General features: G+C 42.7%; 1 protein-coding gene across 1 annotated transcript in view; it reads right to left on the bottom strand.

The window, feature by feature from the left end:
- Positions 1-24,872, bottom strand: part of LOC309544332 (uncharacterized protein) — a gene marked incomplete at its 5' end in the record, with an annotated part of 134,849 nt that overhangs the window by 64,341 nt on the left and 45,636 nt on the right. Inside the window, 3 exons of the mRNA XM_082243237.1 lie at positions 9,106-9,181; positions 9,672-9,760; positions 19,816-19,873. Of these exons, the coding sequence (XP_082099363.1) occupies positions 9,106-9,181; positions 9,672-9,760; positions 19,816-19,873 (223 nt within the window). The remainder of the gene's footprint in view (positions 1-9,105; positions 9,182-9,671; positions 9,761-19,815; positions 19,874-24,872) is intronic.

The raw sequence follows: 24,872 nt of genomic DNA, 5'->3' as shown, positions 1-24,872 counted from the left end.
ACAAATCGGACCCTTGACTGACATTTTTGACACTTTTGGGGGTTACCAGTGACATTACTGCAGTAATCAGTGCTATACATATGCACTGTTACTGAAAAATGACACTGGCAGAGAAGGGGTTAACTTTATTAGGAAAGGAGGGGTTAAGTGTGTCCCTAGGGGCGTGCTTCTTACTTTGATTGGACATGGCTACTGGTGTAGGAACAGTGATCAACGGTCCTACATAGTAGAACCGTATGATCACCATTCCTACACAGGGGAGAATGACAGGCGGCTTGTTTACATCAGCCGTCTGCCTTTCTCCCTTCACGGCAGACGATCGCGAGTGACCGGCGGACATCGGGTCCGCCGGTCACACGCACGGACTTCCCAGGGAACGAGCCGGGGGGGGGGGGGGGGCGCGCGCCTCTGTGGGCGCGCACTCGCCCGCTATTGGCTCACAAGCAAGTGACAGGCTAGTGACGTACCGGTACGTTACTTTGCCTGGCCGGGGCTGACCGCCGCAGTATATGTACATGCGGCGGTCGGCAACCGGTTAACTCCCTTTCCAAAAACAGCCTTGGTTCATGCCCAAGGAAGATACGTTTCTCAGATTCCCCTCAAAAGTTCAGAGAAGCCACATTGAATGAAGCAGAGGTAGCTGGGCAAGTGAACTTCAGCCAGGTGAGAGTCTCTCCACTCACAGAACCAGCATGTAAGCAGCCGGGCCCGAGCCTAAAGCATGCAGTTTCTTTTGCAGACCCAGCTACTGTGGTGAGCATCTCCCCAGGGTACAGTTCCGGTGGGGTGTGTGTTCTGTGTTCTTGGGCTTTAGATTCCTCGAGCTGTTCGTCTGATACCAGAACCACCCAGGATTTCACAGTAAAGGTTGCAGTTTATGAGGAAAATCACAAGTAGCTTCTTGTGTTATGTAACCAAAACATGAATTACTAAATTAGGTATTTGAATTACTAAATAAGGTAGGGTCTAACTTAGACGTAACGGCATCACGCAAGTTGCTGGCAGTGGTTTGCACAATAGGTGGGCAGGAATTTGTTCTTTAAAAGCACATTTTATGCTGGAATAAAAGCTTTTAACATAATACACTATGGTCAACACTCAATGTTTTTGATTGCAAGCACTAACGGTGATGTCGGAGGAGCTGTGATGCTGATTGCCTGACAGGGAGATGTACATACAAAGTGATATTGACCATTCAAAGTGAATGCCTTTATAGCAACTGGATAAGTATTCATATTCCCCTCCCCCTCCCCCTCCCCCTTTTTTTCCCTGTCTTTTTAGCTGTCAAGTTTACATTTCTGCTTGTATGTTTCATGTGAGCTGTACATTTTTATTGTTGTTTTATTTGCATTTTATATGTGTGTTATTTTATATGTATTATGAGCTGCTCTGTGTTATTGGCTTGATTGTCCACAAGATGCCGCTGTTTCCCGATTTCTATGGTGATTAACACTACAGATCGTTTATTTACATAGGTTTGCCTATTATGCAAATTTTTATAGGCATAGGGAAATTGCTCTTTTTTTCCATATCATCAGAGGTCTTTTTCGTTTAAGATTTCTGATTTGTTTTTTGACTACTGTAGACCGCTACTAGATCCATATCAGATCGTCATCTCCTTTATTGGTCAAAGATGGCGTTTCTTTGTTTTGCTTCCGGTGTGGTGTGACGCTTCCGCCGGAAAAGACATACTGCTTGTCTCAACTATATAATGAGTATGGTGGCACCCACTGACCACGCCCCCCGGAAGAAGTCTAACATTGGACGAAACGCCACGTCGGGCGGGACCTGTGATGCGGGACGTCACTACGGAGTGAAGCAGCGGTCATCTTGTTGGCGGTCAAGCATTTCTGGCAGATAAGCTTTTTTTACTCTTATTACCTGTAAGCATGTATTTGGCATAAGGAAATTAAATGGTGTTTCATTAGGTGTTGCACTATGGTTTTCTTTTTTTGCTTTTTTCTGGTATATATGAGTGATCAATCTGCCTTGTACCATCTGTATGGAGTCGCGCCTAATGGGCTTGATCCTGGAATCGTTGAGGATTTCTGGAGGAGCAGTTTGGTGGAACCTTTGAGCCTTCTTTTATTAGTGGGACGGTAAGCGGCAGTGTGATTGGGGTTGCTCTCTCTCTCTGGTGGTGGTGGCACTTCAAGGAGACCAATCAGCTGGACCCTACCTATACCTGGACTTTTTATATAGCGCTGCTTTTCAATTTTATTTTGATATTGACCATTACTATGTTAAATGGTTCAAACTCTGTTTGGTTAGAGGCTCATCATTTTTTCTGCTCGCTGGGGATGATGAAACTTGCCTATATGGAATTGTCTTGCTGAAAGGAGCCTATAGCTGCAATAGCAAGATTCCACTGCTTGGCAATACACTGGGACACTAGTAGTGTTTTATTACACTCTTGTGTTAAAAACATATGGCGCATTTATTTATTTTTGCATAATTATATCTGGGACGTTTATATACACTATATTGTCAAAAGTATTGGGACACCTTCCTTTACATGTGCATGAACTTTAGAGGCATCCTAGTATTACTCCCTAGGGTTCGATATTGAGTTGGCCCACCCTTTGCAGCTATAACATCTTCAGCTCTTCTGTGAAGACTGTCCACACGGTTTAGGAGTGTGTCTATGGGAATGTTTAACCATTCTTCCAGAAGCGCATTTGTGAGGTCAGGCACTGAAGATGGAAAGAAGGCCTGGCTCACAGTCTCCGCTCTGATTCATCCCAAAAGTATTCTATCGGGTTGAGGTCAGGACTTTATGAACCTTGCTTTGTGCACTGGTCCAAATCATTTGGTGGAGGGGGGATTATGGTGTGGGGTTGTTTTTTAGGGGTTGAGCTTGGCCCCTTACTTCCAATGAAGGGAACTCTTAAGGCATCAGCATACCAAGACATTTTGGACAATGTGTATGCCCCCAACTTTGCTGGAACAGTTTGGGGATGGCTCTTTCCTGTTCCCCAAACTGTTCCAACAAAGTTGAGGGCATACGCATTGTCCAAAATGTCTTGGTATGCTGATGCCTCAAGAGTTCCCTTTACTGGCAGTAAAGGGTTCCCTTCACTGGAAGTAAGGGGCTAAGGGGCCAAGCTCAACCCCTGAAAAACAACCCCACTTCTCCAAAAAAGAAAGTTTATGCAGTCATATATTATCCCTATTGAGCTACAGAGACATTGCTGTGAAAACTTCCCTTTCTCCATCCCCCCCAACTCTGCTCATCCCCTCTTCTCCATCCCCCTAATTCTGCTCAACCAACTCTTTCCCACTCCCCCAACTCTGCTCACTCCCCTTTTCTCCATATCCACCCCAACTCTGCTCACCCCCTCTTCTCCATCACCCCCAACTCTCCACACCCCCCCCCCCTCTTCTCCATCTCCATCCCAACTCTGCTCACCCTCCTCTTCTCCACCCCCCCCCAACTCTGCTCACCACTGTCTTCTCCAAATCCACCCAATGCCCAGCTCTGCTCATAACCCCCCCTTCATTAACTTAATTGACCCCCTCTTCTGCATCCCCTCAAACCCTCCATATCCCCCTCTTTTCTATATCCTCCCCGACTCTGCTCACCCCCCTCTTCTCAATTCCGCCAACTCTGCTCACCCCCCTCTTTTCCATATCCTCCCCAACTCTGCTCAACCCCCTTCTCTCCATTCCCCCAACACTGGTTACCCCCCGTAACCATATCCATATCCACCATATCCACCTCAACTCTGCTCACCCCCCTCTTCTCCCTCCTCCTCAACTCTGCTCACCACCCTCTTCTCCATCACCCCCAACTATTCTCACCCCTCCTCTTCTTCTTCCCTACCCCAAAACTCAGCTCACCCCCTCTTCTCCATCCACCACACCTCTGCTCACCACCCTCTTCTCCATCTCCACCCCAACTCTGATCACCCCTGCCCTCTTCTCCTTCTCCATCCCCACCCCAACTCCTCTCACCCCCCCTTCTCTATCCCCCCTAACCCCCTGTGCTACCTACATTCCCTATATATTAAAACATTTTCCACTATGTAAGTCATCTCAGACTCTAACCACACCCCTTAAAGCCACACCCATTATTTAACATAATTTAAACCACACCCATTTTTGCCACAGTGCACTACGCTCACCCCATTTTTTAAATCCTGCTAAGTCACACCTACAAATGAATCCCACATCCCTAATTCAAATAAAACTCCGCCTACAGAGTAAAAAGTGTCCCTACATTTTTTTTCAGAATGTTGGCAACTATGCATTGGTCATGCCTAGTTTTCAATGGGAAAACACAGGAGAGCCAGAACTAGTGTAAGGCAGGAATTCTACATTAGGTTTCAAAGTCAGAGTTTATACTACACAAGTTTCTTTACAGTCACAATAATATAATATGATGATTGTTTGCCCTAAAAGATAAAAAATCATTTTTATATTATGCCAAAAGTAATTCATCTACAGTAACCAACAGTAAGCAATGTGTTTATTTGTGTAACTATTAAAAAAAGCCTAAATGTAATCATGGTGGCAGAGGAGTGGGTGGCAACATGCAGGGACAGACATGAAAAATGTTATGGTATTTGGGCCATTTGGATACATTATATCTCTAATGTGGCTAGGGCCCTCCAGTCTACAATTTCTATGCCAGTCCAATCTACTAATCCAGTCTAAGCTACTTTATAGGGGTTCTGCATTGAATAGATCAAATATAGTATAGAGCGGTTACTGATGGAGATAGGCTTGCTGATGATCCATGGAAATTAGTTTGATATTACTTTGCTTCCAAGTAGAGTGCTGATTGTTTGTTTGATATGTTGTTGCCTTACATGACAGCTACTACTGTCCAGAGATGTATAGTAACGAAGTAGAACTACTTAAGTACTGTACTTAAGTACCGAAATGCGGTATCTGTACTTTCCTAGAGTAGAATTTTTTTCTCCTACTTCTACTTTTACTTCACTACATTTTTTCGATGATTTTGATACTTCTACTCAAGTATTTTTTTTTTGTGCTGCATAGTTACTCGTTACTTTTAAAAAAATTACCAGTGCCAGAACAGTAGATGGCAGGTTGCATAAAGCTCAAAAAAAGTGTATAATGTCATTTGTAAATCAGCGCATATGAAAATAAAGGCTGTGTATAATAAAAGCTGCTATACCAAATCTTTCCAATAAAAAGAAAATATGAAACAAACAAATAAATGGTGCTACAGCGCTTAAAGTGCATCAAGAAACTACTAACAAACACAGGTTAATCATTTGAATAAATCATTTGAAATAATAAAAACAATATGATGTTCAAACTTTTGACTTATTTCTTTAATAACTACATAACACAGTACTTGTACTTCTACTTTCAGTACTTGAGTAGAAATTTTTTTTCAAAACTACTGGTACTTTTTACTTTTAGCACTTAAGTAGCAATTTTTTTGAAAAAACTACTTGCAATACTTAAGTAAAAAAAATGTTGAATACTTTAGTACTTCTACTTAAGTAACTTTTTCTGCGAGCACTTCCACTTCTACTCAAGTAATTTTTTGATCGAGCACTTGTACTTTTACTCAAGTAGAAATTTCGAGTACTTTATACAAGTCTGCTACTGTCACATTTCTTTAAGTTTCTTCTCCAGACTCCCTACTCCCCTCCTTTCCTTATTTCTTCACAAATGTTTTTTGCATGTTTTTCTTTTTGATGAAACTCAAAATAAAGATTATATATATAATAAAAAAAAAAAAAAAAAAAGCTGAAATGTTGTTTTAATGTTGTTATTCTATTATAATTATTTTGATTTGGAAGTGAAAATCTATATGCACAGTAACATAATCAACACAAATATTAAAAAAAAATTAGGGTTTGATGGGAAAAGGTGTATTTTGGTAGCTATTGAAGTCCCTGTATTTCTAGAACTCTATTTAACAAGCATGTCTGCTATTAACAACAAGAAATATATTGTTAAATATAGTACTAACTATGTAAGACTTGCATGTCTAAATTTCTGAATATGGTCTCTGTTTGGATTTTATATCATGTTTTCCTAACATAAATCAAAAGCTCCATAAATGTGTTATAATGAGAAAGTCTTTCTAGGAAACAATCCAAATATGTAATTTATGACATTTTATTTGGTACCAGTTGCTGCAGATTGTTTTAGGTAAGGTTTTTGTGTATGTTCTATGTCTCTGTGAACAGTATGCGAAATGAACAAGCCCAGATAGACTTACTGGGTTCAGATATCTGCATTCATATACCTACACACACAACATGCTACATTGAGAGCATACACAGTATGTTAAAAAGCGTTTCATTTTTTATTTTTTACACAGGCAGAATGGAAAGTATTATTGCATCATACAGTAGCAGTGATTTTTAATAGGTTACAGCAAAAAGTATTTTTTAGGAATGAGCTTCAGGTTTAGGTCAACAGAGAGCTCCACAATGTCTCCCAGGGACTTCATTGGGGTTTGAGCTCTATGTTCATAGTTTGTGGATTTTTAATTTGTTAGGCAAACATAAAGTGAACCAAACTTTGCTTGGTTCACTCACCTCTACTTTTCAGTACCAATTATTATTTAAGTCTGTTTTACCTTGAAAAGCCCAATCAGTTTAAGGAAAATAAAAAAAAAGAGAAAAATCCCCTGAACCTGACAAAGAGTTTGAGGAGTGTAGGCAGGGCATCTTTTAGGTACCCTGCTTGGGAGATACCACTCTCACACAGTGTATAATGCACCAATATACTTTATACTAAAAGTTTTGAGTTGTTGCAGAAACAAAGTTGTTGAAGAAACATAACCAATCTTTGGCACTGATATACATACAGCAGTGCAGAATAATAGTATTACCCAGATGTATTACCAGAGGGCATCTTCAGTTAGCGTGGGTAGCATCCCCTCATGGAATATATACAGGATGATTCTGCAGCTTGCTCTGGCCCCCACGCCTCTGTACCGATTACTGGAGAATACATCATGGACAAGGAGCCTGCCCTAAGCTATCCCTTCTCGCCTGGAACCTCTCCCTTTGCTAAATACTGTCCCTCACGAAGGGTTGCGCAAAGAATCACAAACACAATATCTACTGCGCTTGGAAAGGTGCCCCGCTTCAGATGAGTAAGCTAAATCTCCATCTTGGTTCTAAGTGGATAAGTACGGTCTTGCTGCCCTCAAAGACTGGGGAAGTCTGGAACACTGAAACCACACAAAAGAAACAAAGGGCGCACTGACCTAGTGCATTATCCTAAGACCGAATATTTATTAATGTAAAAAGTGGCAAGTAATATACTCACAAGATGGCTATTGTGTAAAAGGTCATCACAAAACCCAGCATAATTCATCAACTCATGTGACATAAAGGTGTCCTTTTATGAAACGGAGATGAGCAGTGATCCTGCTGATCACAGCTCATTTCCGATCATTCTCAGTTTATGAAACAGAAATGATCGGGGGAGAACATGTTCTCCGCTGATCATCTCTTCACACGGGAATCTGTCATTGACAGACACAGAAACAGCCAGGCTATGAAGCTGCGATCCCCGCACTTCACTGGCGATCTGTGCCAGAATTCACACTCCCGGATTCACCAGCCTGGAGCTTGTGAAGCGGGGAGTGAAGACAAAATCGGGGGAGAACTGAGGGGGAAAATCGAAGATTATGGACTTCCTTCTTCCTCATTCAGACCCCCCAACACAGTAATCATGTCCCCCTGCCATATTTATGTATATATATATACATGTATATATATATACACACATACATGTAGATATATATTTAATGTGTATATATATATATATATATATATATATATACAATGTATGTGTGTGTGTATTCAGTGTATATATATATATATATATATATTTATGTAAGGGGACTATTATTTATTAACCTCGTGTACTCAGCAGTGATAATTTATCACTGCTTGTTAAAGCGCGCCAGGGATTTTCATACTACTGTAATCTCGCTTTGTCTCACGAGATTACAGGCACTCCATTGACTTCTACACAGATCTCCGAGAAAACCGTTCTCCTCTGATCACCCTGGGAGAACTGAAGTTCTCCGATTCATAAAAAGGGTGCCAGATGTGATCATTTTCCCCGGAGAACTGCAGAGAAGCCAACAGAGAAAAAAATTCACCCGTTCATAAAAGTACACCAAAATGAAGATCCAATAGGCTAACGCGTTTCGAGAGCCTCTGAAGAAGAGGATAATCCTCAAAACGTATCAGTCTATTGGCTCTTCATCATGAGTTGATGAATTATGGATTGAATTCTGCTGGATTTTGTGATGAGCTTTTGTAAATATAATACTTACCACTTTTTACTTTAAAAAACATTCGGTCTTAGGATAATGCATTAGGTCGGTGCGCCCTGTGTTTCTTTTCTGTGGCCTCACAAAAGGTTTCCTGTCCTTGATCATTCACTCACCAAAAGCACACCAAAATCATGTGGGGTCCCTAATTTAAAAGGTTCTCTAACCCAAAATGGCTACCAAAGTCTCTCAAGAGTTTATTGTCCAATCAGACTATTTTCCATTCTCAAGGCAATGTACAGAATCACCTAAGCAGCCCATCGATGAATCTTATTTTTTTATTTAAGCAATAGGATGGGCAAAAATAAAAACCTAAATTCCCCCATTTCCAAACTCGATGCGTATGGGGGAATCCTCCCCACTGAAGTATTGTATTCTGACAGTGGGGAGACTTCCCCGCTATCAGAATACACAGATCAGCACTGCCAGCTATTGTGTGCAGGGCTGCTCATGCAGGGGAAATCTGAAAGGCTGGTTGTACAAAGTAGATGAACTTCTGTACAACCAAACTGCCCACGCATGGATCAAAATTCACCCAGTCCCTGAATTGGTCAAATTTAGATTTATGTATGGCTGGCTTAAGGGATCAATTTGCTTATGAGATTCCTCTTCCCATGCAATAATGGCACTAAGCCACCTACAGGCAAGAAGACTAACTTCACCCGCCTACTGGTGCACTAGTGCTAAGGTTACAATTCTCCCTTCCATAAATCAAACCATAATCAGGTATCAGATTAGCAATTATAAAATAGTTTATACAAAGGAATAATAAAATAATTTATATATACCATAGAGCCGAATAACTAATTTAGACTACCAACCTCAAGAATAATTTCTTCTTCTGTAAGAAGGATAACATGATCTCTAGATGATTCCAATTTCAGCTTTTGTATTCGTCTTGGAGTAATTTGATGAAAGAAAATAAACTTAAAATACCAAGTACACGTATGAACAACACAAAAGAAAAAACATACAGCACTAGATAAAATGTCATCTAATAGTTTATTTTTTTTATCTTTCAATGCTCCTTCACAGCAATTGAAAATGACAGTAGAAACACACAAAAACGTTATAAAGCTCAATACATTTTTGTTGATATAACTATTTTTCTAAATATTTATGTGAAAGCCTGTTTATTAGTAATTGTTGCAGCATATCAAAAACAACCAAAAAAAACTGTAATACGTTGCAGCTTACAAGTCCTTAGAGGAGATGGCTGCGTTAGTTTTCTCTTTTTCACCCAGTAAACCTCCCCTCATTGCCATAAGACATGAGAGATGTGTTCCACAGTCCCGAAACAATACTAACTGATAAGAGTGAACCACAGACAGAATATTCAATGATTTAAAAAAGCTAACATCTGCATAAAATGACAAGTAAAGGATACGCTGCTATAGCTGGATCCCTCTTTTGGGGTTGGTAAGAAAAATTTGCACTCATGACTTCTTTTATGATGTCATCCATCAGAGGATCATCCTGGAACAAGGGGTACACATGAATACAATCTTTGGGGTAATATCCTAAACATACTCCATGTTCTCTGTAAACAGTGTTAAAAATACAAGCTATGACCATGACCCATACAAATCATAACAACATTCAGGGGTATTCTACTAAAAGACGAAGTAAGAATTTGCCTTTTTAAAGTGGCTCTTCAGTCATTTTTCATCTTTCCATCTAATAAATCATCTGCCCTTGTTGTTTAAACTTTGGATAGTAAAACATTTTTTTCTGCTAGTAAATATCTTTTCCTGGCAGTCTCCATGGCAGCCTACGTGTGGGTTAACCCCGCCTCCTCTCCAATGGTATAGGACCCCCCTCTATAAATTTCAGCTTGCAGGCACAGCCAGTGTTCCTTTTTTGTCCTCCTCCAAGGACCAACTATTTGGATTATTTCCTGTTGGAATTTGGTCGGCTTACCTCAGAATGAAAAGTCGGTGTCTATGTCCAGGGCCCAGCCACGGGCGGGTGAGTGACATTTCAAAATCCCCTTTGGCTGATAACTGTGCGGTGCTTCGGATGGCCGACGGATATCCTGACAGGGTCTGAAGATTTGTCTCCTCCATGGCAGTGTTTTTGTTATGTTTGTTTGTCTCCAAACTATCTTTCTTTGCTATCCCTGGTGGCCCAATGGCGGCTGGAACGCTCCGTGCGTTCCAGCCATCTCCTTCCTGCTTCCCCTCCGCTCAGTCCGGCGGACGCATGCGCTGTATGGTAATGGAGCTCCGCTCGCTGCCAGGATGACGTCAGCGATGGCCGGCCGTGATCGCAAGTGCGCATGCGCGGACCAGGCCTCGCTTCCGATCGCGGCGAAGTGCGCATGCGCACTTGCGATCACGGCCGGCCATCGCTGACGTCATCCTGGCGCGAAAATTTAAACGCCTGTCAGCTCCAGAGCATTTGGGAATGCACTGTGGGCATAGCGACGTCTTCCCGGTACCTTGTCCGTTTGTTTACCAGGTATGTGGGGACCGGATGCTGCATACCTTTTTGTGGTATGCAGGGGGGGGGGGAGAGCGGTTGGATGCATATTAGGACAACACCTGAATGTTCCTTATTGCTTTGTAGTGATCCCTGTATGCTCTACTTCCTAGTGAGTTTGTGGTTTTGCCTGAAACATGGATCCTGCTTCACCGCCCTCTTGTGGCCAGCCCTCTCACAACAGGTGAGTGCTGGTACATTTAGAGGGATATGAAGGGAGGGATGCTGGCTCATGATTCATGGCTAAATCCTGTGTCTCCCTGGATTTCTCTTTCTCCCAGCTCCTCCAGGTCTGGTCAAGAAAGAGACCCTGTCAGGCCACGAAGAGAATCATCTTCAAGGTCAAGACGCCGTGAGTCTCCATCAGGGAGCAGACATGAGAGGAGACGCTCACATTCCTCCTCCAGACACCGCACACACCGCCACAGTAGCCATACGGCCCAGAGAGCCTGTTGGGGTTGTGGGGCGCATGTCCCGGAGGACAAGTCCCTTTGCGAGCCCTGTTTCGCTCGTGCAGCTGGTGAAAGAGAGTCTGAAGATCGGAGATTGGAATCCCTGGTGAAACGGATTGTCCAACAATCCATGAAAGAGTGGAATGCTAGTCCCACACCTGGATCTGCTACCCCCAGCTCTCCTGCTGATGCTCCTGAAGAGCAAGGTCCCTCTCAGCCAAGCTTCACTTCCGGGAAATCCTCAGAGAGCGATTCGGAAGAAGAGGAAGGTGCAGTTGGGGGTTTTTGATTCAACCCTTGTTGCACCTCTCATAAGAGCAGTCAAAGAGGCTCTGAAATGGGAAGATCCCAGTACCCCACAAGTAAAACAGAGAAGGTTTTTCAAACATTTGGGGAAAGAGCGGCTAAACTTTCCGCTCCTGTCAGAATTGAAGGATGTCATCCTAGAAGAGTGGAGTAAAGGGGATAGCAAGACCTCCTTATCCTCCAAATTGTCTAAGTTGTATCCTTTTAAATCGGAAGAAGTCAGTCACCTGGAATCAGCTCCTCTGGTTGATGCTGCAGTTTCCAGACTGGCTAAACACGTTACACTCCCGCTGGATAATGCGGTGTCCTTTAAAGACCCTCTGGATAGGAAGATGGACTTGGATTTAAAAAGAATTTATGTCACAGCCGGTGCGGCTTGTAAACCTGTGCTAGCACTAGCAGCCATGTCTAAGGCCATGGAAACCTGGGTTTCTGATGTTGAACTAAAATTAAGAAGTGTGTCTGAAGATGCAGTAGAGAACTCTCCTGTTCAGGAACTGAAGTTAGCTTCTGTGTTTCTTGTAAAAGCATCCATTGATGTGTTACGTCTCTTATCCAGATCCATGTTGGCTTCTGTCACAGCCAAACGGGCCCTGTGGTTGCGTCCCTGGCTGGCAGACCCAGCCTCTAAACAGGCTTGGTGCAAAATCCCTTTTGAAGGTTCCTCTTTATTTGGAAACAAATTGGATAATGCAATTACTAAAGTGACGGGTGGAAAGTCAGGTCTCCTTCCCCAAGATAGGCGCCTCTTTGGCCCTAAGAAGCAGCAACCAAGAAAGCAGTTTGCAGAGCGATCAAAGGATGCCCGCTCATATAGGCCTGGGCGAGATTACAGGAGAAATTGGAAGAGCAGCCAAGCATCCTCTCGTAAGCCGGTCAGAGGCTCAGCACCTTCCGGTCAAGAAACCTCAAAGTCCTTTTGAGATTGGGCCCGTTCAGACATGCCAGGTGGGGGCACGCCTGCTCCGCTTTCAGCGTGTCTGGGCGGCCTCAATCTCAGACTTCTGGACCATCAGGACAGTGTCCACAGGACACACATGGACTTTCTTAACAGATCCCGTGTCCAGATTTATTCCCACTCGCTTGCCTTCTCAGGACGAGAAAAGAAACGTTTTGCTCGGCTATGTAAGCACTTTGGTAGCTCAGGGCGCAATAATTCCGGTGCCCGTGCAGGAAAGATTCCAAGGCGTATACTCGCCCCTCTTTCTAGTACAGAAGAAGAATGGATCCTGGCGCCCTGTGATAGATCTCACCTATCTCAACAGGTTCATCAAGAACGAAAAGTTCAAAATGGAAACCTTATCTACTATCCAGAAAGCAGTACTTCCAGGAGACTGGCTAGTGTCAATAGATCTCAAAGACGCGTATTTCCATGTGCCTATAGCAGTAAACTTCCACAAGTACCTTCGTTTCGCGGTAGAACATCAACACTTCCAGTTCATCTGCCTTCCTTTTGGCCTGTCCACATCCCCAAGGGTGTTTTCCAAGGTCCTTCTAGCTGTGGTGGCTCTAATCAGAACAAAGGGTGTACGTCTACATCACTACTTGGACGATCTTCTACTGTTGTCACAAGACCGGGATCAACTTTTGTTCCACAGGGACCTGGTCACTACAACTCTCATGGAGTTCGGGTGGTTGTTGAATCTTCAAAAAAGTAATCTGGAGCCCTCTCAACATCTGGTCTATCTAGGGGCTCAATTCAACACCGTTCAGAATACACTTTCTCTGCCTCTAGAGAAAATCCCGGTGGTTCGGGAGAGGATCCTTCCAGCCCTCTCATCCTCTTTTCTGACGGCATCCCAGTGTCTCAAGATCATCGGCACAATGGTCTCGACGGTCCCTATGGTCAAGTGGGCACTGTGGCGAATGCGGCCCTTTCAGAGGGGCTTCCTTCGGCAGTGGAATCCGGAAGATCACGATCAGCATATCTTTATTTCCCACAGCATGAGGAGCAGCTTATTTTGGTGGCTCCAACGCAAGAACCTGCTCAATTGCCATTCTCTAGTCCCCATCACATGGGTCATCATTACAACCGACGCCAGCAACTCTGGCTGGGGAGCCCATTGCATGACAGAGGTGGCTCAAGGGAAATGGCCCCCGCAAGCCCACTCCCCGGTTTCCAACGTCCTGGAGCTTCGTGCGGCTTTTCTAGCTCTTCAAGCTTTCCATCATCTAATAGAAGGCAAATCCGTACTTCTTCGAATGGACAACACCACGGCAGTGGCTTATGTGAAAAGACAGGGCGGTACCAGGAGTCTCTCCCTTCTTCAGGAAGTAGACCCAATCATGACATGGGCCCAAGCCCATCTGTCCAACATCTCGGCGGCCTACATTCCGGGGCCACAGAATGTTCAGGCAGATTTCCTTTCCAGAGTTCAGTTGAATCACAACGAGTGGTCTCTCCACATAGACTCATTCAAGTGGATTCTGTCCCTAGGGGTCTCACCAGAAGTAGACCTGTTTGCATCTCCATGCAACCACAAGCTGGACCGGTACTTCACACGCAGCAAGTGTCACCAAGCATGCGGAACGGATGCTCTGACCGACAGATGGGAATTCAGCAGGGCATATGCTTTTCCCCCATTTCCCATCATCCTCAGATTTCTTCAGAGACTCCAAGCAGAAGATGTGGAGATCGTCATGGTAGCCCCTCACTGGCCGAACAGGCCCTGGTTCCCACTTCTCCTGCAACTCAGCTATCGGAGCCCGATTCCCCTGCCCATCAAACCAGACCTTCTCTCGCAGGGAACAACATTACACCCCTGCCCCGCCTTGCTCAGGTTAACGGTCTGGTTCTTGAGAGGGAGAGGTTGGAGTCACTCGGATGCCCTCCTGGGGCAATCCCTACTTTAATGAACTCTAGGAGACCTAGCACGAACAGAGTTTACTGTAGAGTCTGGTCTAGATTCTTGGAATTCACGTACCCGGAGGGAAATCCTTCCCTGAATTTCGGAGTTCAAGAAGTCCTGAAGTTCCTTCAAGCAGGTCTGGATAAGTCCCTATCAGTTGGGACTCTCAGGGTGCAAATATCAGCCTTATCGGTGTTCTCAGGGTTCTCCTGGGCCAAGCATATACTCATACAACAATTCTTCAAAGGTGCGGTCAGACTCAGACCTCAGAGGAAGCCAAGGTTCCCAAAATGGGACCTTCCCCTTGTCCTTAACGTCCTTTCAAGATCTAGTTTGTCGGACTCCATTAAAGATCTTACCATTAAAACAGCCTTTTTAGTAGCAATCACTTCAGCTAAAAGAGTTTCTGAGATCAGTTCTCTTGGTTATAAAGAACCTTTTCTCACGTTTTTCCCGGACCGAGTAGTCCTAATTCCGATGCTCAATTCCAATCCGAAGGTATCATCGGTTTTTCATGAGAACCAGGAGATTGTACTTCCTACCTTTCGTTCTTCAGAGGATAATGAACCTCATCCCTTGGATGTAGGGAAAACTCTTATGGAATATCTCCAGTCAACGTCTTCTTTCAGACAATCGGATAATCTCTTCGTCCTTTTCTCAGGCAAGAATAGAGGGAAACGGGCCTCGTCAAGGTCCATTGCGGCCTGGATTGTGTCTGCCATTCAGCGAGCTTACTGTGTAGAGGGTTTGGCTCCTCCGGAGGCGGTGACAGCCCACTCGATGAGATGCATCTCAACGTCCTGGGTGGCTTCACATCATGTTGCACCAGAAGTAGTCTGCAGAGCAGCTTCATGGTCTTCTGTAAATATGTTTATGACACATTATTGTGTGGAGCCAGCCTCCTTATCTTCAGTTAATTTTGGCTTGACTGTTTTGTCTGCTAATAATTTGAAGTAAAATTTGATTTGAAACATTCCCACCCGTGTGGTTTGGGCTAGTTATTTCCCACACGTAGGCTGCCATGGAGACTGCCAGGAAAACGGAAAATTCCTATCATACTTACCGTAATTTTCCTTTCCTGGTGGTCTCCATGGCAGCCGGAGTTCCCACCCTCTGGTCTTGGATTCGGCTAAGATATGGAACACTGGCTGTGCCTGCAAGCTGAAATTTATAGAGGGGGGTCCTATACCATTGGAGAGGAGGCGGGGTTAACCCACACGTAGGCTGCCATGGAGACCACCAGGAAAGGAAAATTACAGTAAGTATGATAGGAATTTTCCGTTATACAGCCCACTTCCTCTTTCTTGTCTGGTGATTAGCTTAGGCTAATGACATCATGCACAGCTCTCTCCCTAACTCTCGTGAGAGTTTGTCAGCAAGGGAGGAGGGATGAGTCATAGGAAAGGCAATGAGAGCTGCAGAGTTGGAGGGGACTGGATAAGGGCGGAGATAACAGGAGACTGCAGAGATCAATGAGCATTCATCAAGAGAGGAGAAATGTGCAGGCAAGCAGTGGTGTGAGCATGTCTGCCTGTCTGTCTATGTGTGTGTGTGTCTGTGTAAATCCAGGAAGTGAACAGGCAGCAGCTTCAACTGCCCACAGGTAAAATGGCTGCAGCCAGACTTAGTGAGGGAGATTTCTGCAGCATATTTGGCAAGTACAGAATCACATGAAATAATATGAAAAGTGGTTGGAGGGAAGCTTCAGAATGGCAAAGATGTTTTTATTACAAATTATGTGGGCAGACTGTAGTTTCTCTTTAAATAAGCCCGATATCTATTTCCCCCATAGCCTTATGATAGAGCAGGCTTAGCAACAGCAGTAAAAGTGACATGGGAACACACTTGGTGGAGAATCTACAAAACCAAACCCCTCTTTTTCTTTCAAGTAAAGACATATATCTGTATTTATAATTGTCCATTTCTTTTAAATAAAAGAGGTGGTAATGCTTACCATCACTGTCATTCAGACACTGTGGCATGTATCCTTTTGCTTGACTAGTACATACACACATACAGTATATCATTTATTTTCATTATTTATTTTATATAGGGGAGTAAAGAGTAGAACCCAGGTGGAGGTGAAGTAATGGATAGCATCTATAGTGGATAGGAAACCAGGAGTAGAGGGGTACGAGAGAATATATAGGTAGGAGAGAAAGAATGGGGTGTTGATGTATGATCGGGACGGTTAGAGAGCACGCCCTAATAGGCCTGGTTAGAGGGCAATCAATAGGTAGCAAGAAAGTGTTGGGGGTAGGAATAGTATATGGAGGCAGCTATTGAAGACAATCAAAAGAATCTTAGTGCCGGTTCACACTACCGTGGCACGACTTCGGGGGCGACCTGTGAAGTCGCGTGCACCGCGACTTCGGCGCGACTTGCACGGACTTCACATAATGGAAGTCAATGCAAATCGCTTTGATGTCGCCCCAAAGTAGTACAGGAACTATTTTCTAAGTCGGAGCGACTTGAGTCGCTCCTATTAGAATGGTTCCTGTAGCACTGAATGGACCGCGACTTGTCAGACTGACCAGTGGCCTGACAAGTCGCAGTAGTGTGAACCGGGACTTAGACTATTTATGTCTATAGTTTGACAAATATGTCATAGCTGTGGTTTCCAAATATGGAGGTATTTTGTTTGTGTATCAATGAAAGTACAGTATACAGTGGGTACGGAAAGTATTCAGACCCCCTTAAATTTTTCACTCTTTGTTATATTGCAGCCATTTGCTAAAATCATTTAAGTTCATTCTTCTTCCTCATGAATGTACACATAGCACCCCATACTGACAGAAAAACACAGAATTGTTGACATTGTTACAGATTTATTTAAAAAGAAAAACTGAAATATCACATGGTCCTAAGTATTCAGACCCTTTGCTCAGTATTTAGTAGAAGCCCCCTTTTGATCTAATACAGCCAGGAGTCTTTTTGGGAAAGATGCAACAAGTCTTTCACACATGGATTTGGGGATCCTCTGCCATTTCTCCTTGCAGATCCTCTCCAGTTCTGTCAGGTTGGATGGTAAACGTTGGTGGACAGCCATTTTTAGGTCTCTCCAGAGATGCTCAATTGGGTTTAAGTCAGGGCTCTGGCTGGGCCATTCAAGAACAGTCACGGAGTTGTTGTGAAGCCACTCCTTCGTTATTTTAGCTGTGTGCTTAGGGTCATTGTCTTGTTGGAAGGTAAACCTTCGGCCCAGTCTGAGGTCCAGAGCACTCTGGAGAAGGTTTTTGTCCAGGATATCCCTGTACTTGGCCGCATTCATCTTTCCCTCGATTGCAACCAGTCGTCCTGTCCCTGCAGCTGAAATACACCCCCACAGCATGATGCTGCCACCACCATGCTTCACTGTTGGGACTGTATTGGACGGGTGATGAGCAGTGCCTGGTTTTCTCCACACATACCGCTTAGAATTAAGGCCAAAAAGTTCTATTTTGGTCTCATCAGACCAGAGAATCTTATTTCTCACCATCTTGGAGTCCTTCAGGTGTTTTTTAGCAAACTCCATGCGGGCTTTCATGTGTCTTACACTGAGGAGAGGCTTCCGTCGGGCCACTCTGCCATAAAGCCCCGACTGGTGGAGGGCTGCAGTGATTGTTGACTTTCTACAACTTTCTCCCATCTCCTGACTGCATCTCTGGAGCTCAGCCACAGTGATCTTTGGGTTCTTCTTTACCTCTCTCACCAAGGCTCTTCTCCCCGATAGCTCAGTTTGGCCAGACGGCCAGCTCTAGGAAGGGTTCTGGTCGTCCCAAACGTCTTCCATTTGAGGATTATGGAGGCCACTGTGCTCTTAGGAACCTTAAGTGCAGCAGAAATCTTTTTGTAACCTTGGCCAGATCTGTGCCTTGCCACAATTCTGTCTCTGAGCTCTGCTCTTCAGGCTGTTCCTTTGACCTCATGAATCTCATTTGCTCTGACATGCATTGTGATCTGGAAGGTCTTATATAGACAGTTGTGTGGCTTTCCTAATCAAGTCCAATCAGTATAATCAAACACAGCTGGACTCAAATGAAGGTGTAGAACCATCTCAAGGATGATCAGAAGAAATGGAAAGCACCTGAGTTAAATATATGAGTGTCACAGCAAAGGGTCTGAATACTTAGGACCATGTGATATTTCAGTTTTTCTTTTTTAATAAATCTGCAACAATGTCAACAATTCTGTGTTTTTCTGTCAGTATGGGGTGCTATGTGTACATTCATGAGGAAGAAGAATGAACTTAAATGATTTTAGCAAATGGCTGCAATATAACAAAGAGTGAAAACTTTAAGGGGGTCTGAATACTTTCCGTACCCACTGTAACTAAAGGCATTTTTTTTTCAGTTTTGGATAGAGTGGGGAGAGATTAGAACACCTGTTAGTTTTTATTGCTTTCTGTGTCCTTGTTAGGAAGAATCATACTCTCTATTCGTCCTGATTGCCATTATCATTGAACGTGAAAGTAAAAGAAAATCATACATTTTGGGTTGTCCCCAGAAAAGTAATAGAGAAATCTTCCAATGGAGACAATAGTTTTGGTGACCTGGGGGGGGGGCAAGAGATTCCCTTAAAGTTTTACTAAACCCAGGACCCTGCATTCACTATATCTGGTCTCCCACGCTACACAGAACACGGAAATACAATAGTTTTAGTAAATATAAAAAGCTAAAGCTAAATACCTTTTCTCATCAGCAGTATATAACAGTCATGTGACGTCTATAAGTGTCTGGTTAAAGCTTGTAAGAGGAGTTTTTATTCTCCTTTTGTTGTTCAATGTGGCTGCAGGACCCCTGACCCTCTGTTTGGACAGTACTGATTAGCCCTGTGCTGATCACATGCACTCTCCCAAGAACAAACTTCTAGCAATAAACACTAAACTGAGCATGTGCAGTTTGCCCACAAGGCTCTGTTCTATATGAAGATGGATCGGGGACTATGGAAGAAGGGGAAGATGTGAGAAGACAGGATCAAACAGCCTTTTTACACAGTGCAGAGGATTAACCTCTTAGGTCCCACAGCAAGTATAACAAGCATGCTTTAGTGCATATACAGACTGATGTTGCTGTTGTTGGGTTAGTAACACTTTAATTTGGGATTTCTCTCACTTCCTGTTTGGGCTATGGGACAGACAGTGAAGGTAAATCCCCCCAATGGAAGACAGATGACAAAAATAAATCTCCTTTACAACATCCAAAATTTAAAAAAGTTTTGCTTTTGTTCCACTTTAAGATATTAGGTAAATACTCATTGAGCATAAATGTACTAATTCTATATTTGACTCTGGTGGAAGTTTTTTTTTTTTTTTTTTTTTTTTCCAGGATCCTACAATTGTCTGTTTAGTTTCTATGAATATATAGAGTAAACCCATTCTGATAACCACAAAAACACTAAGATTCAATATTACTATAAACAATTTTAACGGACATTTTTAAACCTCTTTGATTTGGCAACATACCATTTCTAAGCCCTTCAGAAAGTCGCTCCCTAGTGGGTTTGCATTCTTAGGTTCTTTTCTGCCAAGAAATAGACCACCATAATTATTAGCTGAGGAATTATTATAATGAATGCATTTTGGGGCTAATCTTTACAATGCTCTTAGTATAGAAGGTCACAGACTGCACCAGTGTAAAACATTTTCAGTCAAGTAATGTGCTATAAAATGAGTCAGTGGCATGTTAAGAAGAGACAGCTGCTATTTATGTACAGACTTCAGCTAGTAAATAAAAGACACGATCTGACCATATGCTCACTGAGATAGCAGACAAGTCTGTAATCAGATACAAGATACTCATGTTCTCTACCACCTGAGTTTAGATCTGTCCATCACCATTGCTATGTACCAGAAACCTCTATGTCAATTGCTCCCACATTGTTACAACATGATTTGCTTGTTAGCAGGGGGATACTATGTCTTATTTCATAACAAAAAAATGACTAATCAACAATGCTGGATACGTTTATAACAAACTGGGTTACACATGGGTTATACACATAGGCGTGTGCACAGGGTTTGCCAGGTGTGCTTGGGCACACCCTAATCACCCTGTGTGGCGCAGATTCCCCGTTTAAACCCCTGATATTTCACCAAAGCACCCTAACAGGGCTTCTAAAAAAATGTGTAAAAAACGAATAAAAAAAAAACAAAATTGTAAAAATAAAAACCACTGACACCATCCACTGCCCTACTGACACAGTCCGTATAAATACACATGTACATACATATGTATTTGAGCTTTGAGGTGCACACCCTAATGCAACAGGCTGTGCACACCTATGGTTGCACATGAACATTTTTAATGCCAATAGTTTATTTGGTCAAAATGTAAATCAGCCAGAGAAGCTCAGTTTAATGTGAACCTGTGATTTACCCATATATTCACATTATGAATAAAGACAGACTGAGACTGCCATGGTATATAAATTAGCGATCAATATCGTATTTTCGTTGCCGATACCGATATTTTGGCCATTGAATATTGGTATCGGCCGATATTGGCTGATATTTTTGTACATTTAAAAAATGTTTATTTTTTTACTTTTACACTTGACAGGTACTGTTGTGGAGAGATCTGGGGGTCTAAAAGACCCCAAACCCCTCCTCTGCACTTAAAAGTATTCAAAACAGCCAAGTTTGGCTGTTTTGAATGCTGTCATTTTTTTTAATCTGGCGCCGAGTACCCGGAAGTGATGTCATGACATCACTTCCGGGTTTTTACATGGAGACCTGATCAGAGCCAAATGCGGCTTTAATCGGGTCTTCTCTTCGGCGGCCGTGGAAGGCTGGGCGAGCCGCGGAAGGCGGCGGGAGGGGGGACGTCCCCTCCCGCTCCTTGTAATGACAGCCGAGCGGCTTCTCAGCCACATCAGTTGTCATTACAAGACAGCCAACCGTCGGCTATGGACGCCGGTACCGGGGTGATGCCTCTAGCTGCAGGCATCACTAAGGTACAGCACTTTCCTGGAATATCGGCAATATCGGTAACCTCGGGGGACGATTCCGATATATCAGGGAAAGTGCAGATCGGCCCTTGATATATCGGCTAATATAAATCACACCATCCTTACTGACTGCTGCCTAAATTTCCAATAGCTAATCTGTCCATGGATTTTTACTTAGTTCATACTGGCATCATTATAATGTCTGCAGCTAATATCAAAAATGCAAAGTTACTACAGTTTGTTGTTGGTAAAATGTAGAATATCATTCTCACATTTGTAAGATTAGGCGCAACTCCAACTAAAATATTTCTTTATTTTTTTAATACAGAAGGTTTAGAGCCTCTCAGAATGTATTGCTGTGTCCCTTTTCAGTTCTGATGCAAATAAAAGTTTATAAAGTCCTAACGGGCATTATATTTATATACTTAAAGACAAAAAATTATTTAAGTATGTAGATTTGTACTTAAAGGAAACATACTGTATACATGCATATATAGAGAAGCTGTCAATGCAAAGTTTCCATTCTAGAAATTTTCGCTGCCCCAGACTTCATCGATATTGGACGTCTATTTTCATGACACTTATCACAGTGGGGGAGATTTAGTAAAACTGATACATTCAGAATCTGGTGCAGCTGTGCATAGTAAACAAATAAGTTTCTAACTTCAGCTTGTTCAAATCAGCTTTGACAATAAAACCTAGAAGCTGATTGGTTACTATGTACAGCTGCACCAGATTCTGTGTTTTTTGAATTTTTAGTAAGGCCCCTTTCACACTTGTGAGACATGTCCTGTGACTTGGAACTGCAAAGTCGCATGACAAGTCGTACCCGATGATTTCCAATGAGTATATTTCAGATCTGTGCGACTGCAAGTCGCAGTGACTTGAGGTCCATAGACCTTAAGATTACACAGGCATTGCTTCAAGTCACGTCAAAGTCGTACCGTAAAGTCACATGGCAAAGTTGTGCGACTTTCAGGTCGTACAAGTGTGAAAGGAGCCTAAATGACTCATAGTTTATTCAACCCAATTGTCTTTAGATCCAAAATGCTCTCCTAGGAATCATCACGGAAAAAGACCCTCCCTGATTAATTTTTTTTTTTTTTTGTGGACAAGATCCTTGTTCCTGGCCCACAAACATATCTAGTATAAATGGATCACACCTACACCCCCAACATTTTCACAATGGTGTGAAGGGCTACATTTAAATTTACGGAGAGAAGAGCTCACCTATAAATACATGGGATGTCTTAAGAAAGTTTAAAAAACGTAGTCCCTGTGGTTATCCACTAATCAGTCCACAAACCCCTCTTTATTGAAAACTGAATAAGGGGAGATGGTGACTGTTCTGCCAATCGTATGTCGTTTGCTATACATGCTTGTTTAAAACTGGAATATTGAATCGGATATTACATACTTGTTATCTGTTGAAGGTCCTGGGTATGCCTCTCCCTATACACAGTTTATAACAGTCTTAAGTAATATAGACTTATAGTATGCATGATGATTATACTGTATATATATTTTACACTATATTGTTTTTCTTGTACTCAGTATTGTTTCTCTTTTTTGAACTGAGACATCTGTTGAATTGTTTGTTATTGTCTAAGTGCAATTGTTAAAAGAAAACTTACAATAAAAATTACCTGATTAAAAAAAAATAAAATAAATATTTGCTGTCCAGCTGTCATGTTGATCCAATGACTACAATACTTCCTGTAGCCAAGTGCTGGCATAAAGCTCATTGGGTAAGAAATATATACTAAAATAGTATATACCCTCGCGCCTCTGGAGAGCCTAATTTAAGGGAGTAACTAAATAAATAAATAGATAAATAAATAAATAGATGAAATGTGTGTCTAGTGATTTGTTTAATAAATAAGTGGGTAAATATTAATTAGCAGCTGCTATAGTTTAAAATATATAAAGGTATAGATCCCACAGGGATTAATATAGCGCTTGCTTCTAATTAGTCAGGGGTGAGCAATTCCTTGTTTCACACACCTGAATTGTGAACAATCAAGTGAAGAAAGTTAAATTCCTAAAGGTGATAACTAAAAAAATATAAATTATGATAAAGTGCAGAGTGCTGGATGAGGTAATATTACATCAATAAATAAAATTAAATTCAATATAAACAGATTATTAAAAAGTCCCAATGTGAAGTTCCTTCAATGATCTTGTGCAAATGTGTCCTAGTAATGTTCCTCCAATATTTCAGCTGCTGGTATAATCGGTATATCTTGTAACAAAAGGGGTGCACACTCACCGGATTTGTTGGGTCTTGAGTACCGTATAGTAACAAGACCTTACGAGCTTGTGGCTTCCCAAGCCTATAGGTAACTGCTGGGCTCTGTGGTTCACTCTAGTCCGTGGTATTCCTATGTCTGGGGACCGATCCTCCAGGTCCAAATCAAGATAGGGACAAAAGAGTGCTCCGATAGTGCAGTACCATTAAAAATCGTTTTATTTTAATATGCCGATAAAATATGTTGTACAAAGTAAGAATCGAGTAAAAACAAGTGAAAGTAAATGAACGCCAGCTCTGGGTAAATGCCTGGGAATGGAGAACGGCGACTTCCGGTTTGCGTCCCACCAGGCTACCCGGAAGCTTGCGGCGTGCGTTCCACCTGACGCGCGTTTCGTCAGAGCGTAGTGACGTCTTCAGAGGACGTCACTACTCTCTGACGAAACGCGCGATTTTCCGATTATACCAGCAGCTGAAATATTGGAGAAACATTACTAGGACACATTTGCACAAGATCATTGATTCCGATTATACCAGCAGCTGAAATATTGGAAAAACATTACTAGGACACATTTGCACAAGATCATTGAAGGAACTTCACATTGGGACTTTTTAATAATCTGTTTATATTGAATATAATTTTATTTATTGATGTAATATATACCTCATCCAGCACTCTGCACTTTATCATAATTTATATTTTTTTTAGTTATCACCTTTAGGAATTTAACTTTCTTCACTTGATTGTTCACAATTCAGGTGTGTGAAACAAGGAATTGCTCACCCCTGACTAATTAGAAGCAAGCGCTATATTAATCCCTGTGGGATCTATACCTTTATAAAGCTCATTGAGTAAAGACTGTGTGCATCAAATACTTGGGAAAGCAAGTCCCAGCATGTCCACACATTAAGTTCTTATTAACTTCCAATGTCCCCTCCTGATTCGTTTAGACCAGATGCTAAGGAGAGGAGAGTGTTGAAGAGAAGAATCATGGGATATGTAGTTCCATCAGATCTTGGTGGGACTGCGCTCTGTTGGGAAAGTGGCTACAGCTCCCAGGAGCCTTTGCAACAAAAGAGGGGGAGAGTGGGAGACATTTACAAAGTCACCCTGGAAAACAGGGGGTACTTGGCACTAGATCATGGGCAGAGACGGAGGGGGAAGCAGCACCTGTTTCCCGCACAGCCAGTCCCTTACCTGCCCAATGATAAAGGCAAGCATTGCCCACCTGTTTGCAGTCACATCCAAAGCATAGAGCAGAACTGCTGGTCTATCTTCAGTGTTCTGGAATCACACAGCAGAGTTGCTGGTCTGTCCCTACAGA

The sequence above is a fragment of the Pelophylax lessonae genome (genome assembly GCF_965119305.1).
Source record: "Pelophylax lessonae genome assembly, chromosome: 1".
In the NCBI taxonomy this organism is placed as follows: Eukaryota; Metazoa; Chordata; class Amphibia; order Anura; family Ranidae; genus Pelophylax; species Pelophylax lessonae.
Note: the sequence above shows the minus strand (reverse complement) of the source record. Positions and strands in the feature narration are given on the sequence as shown.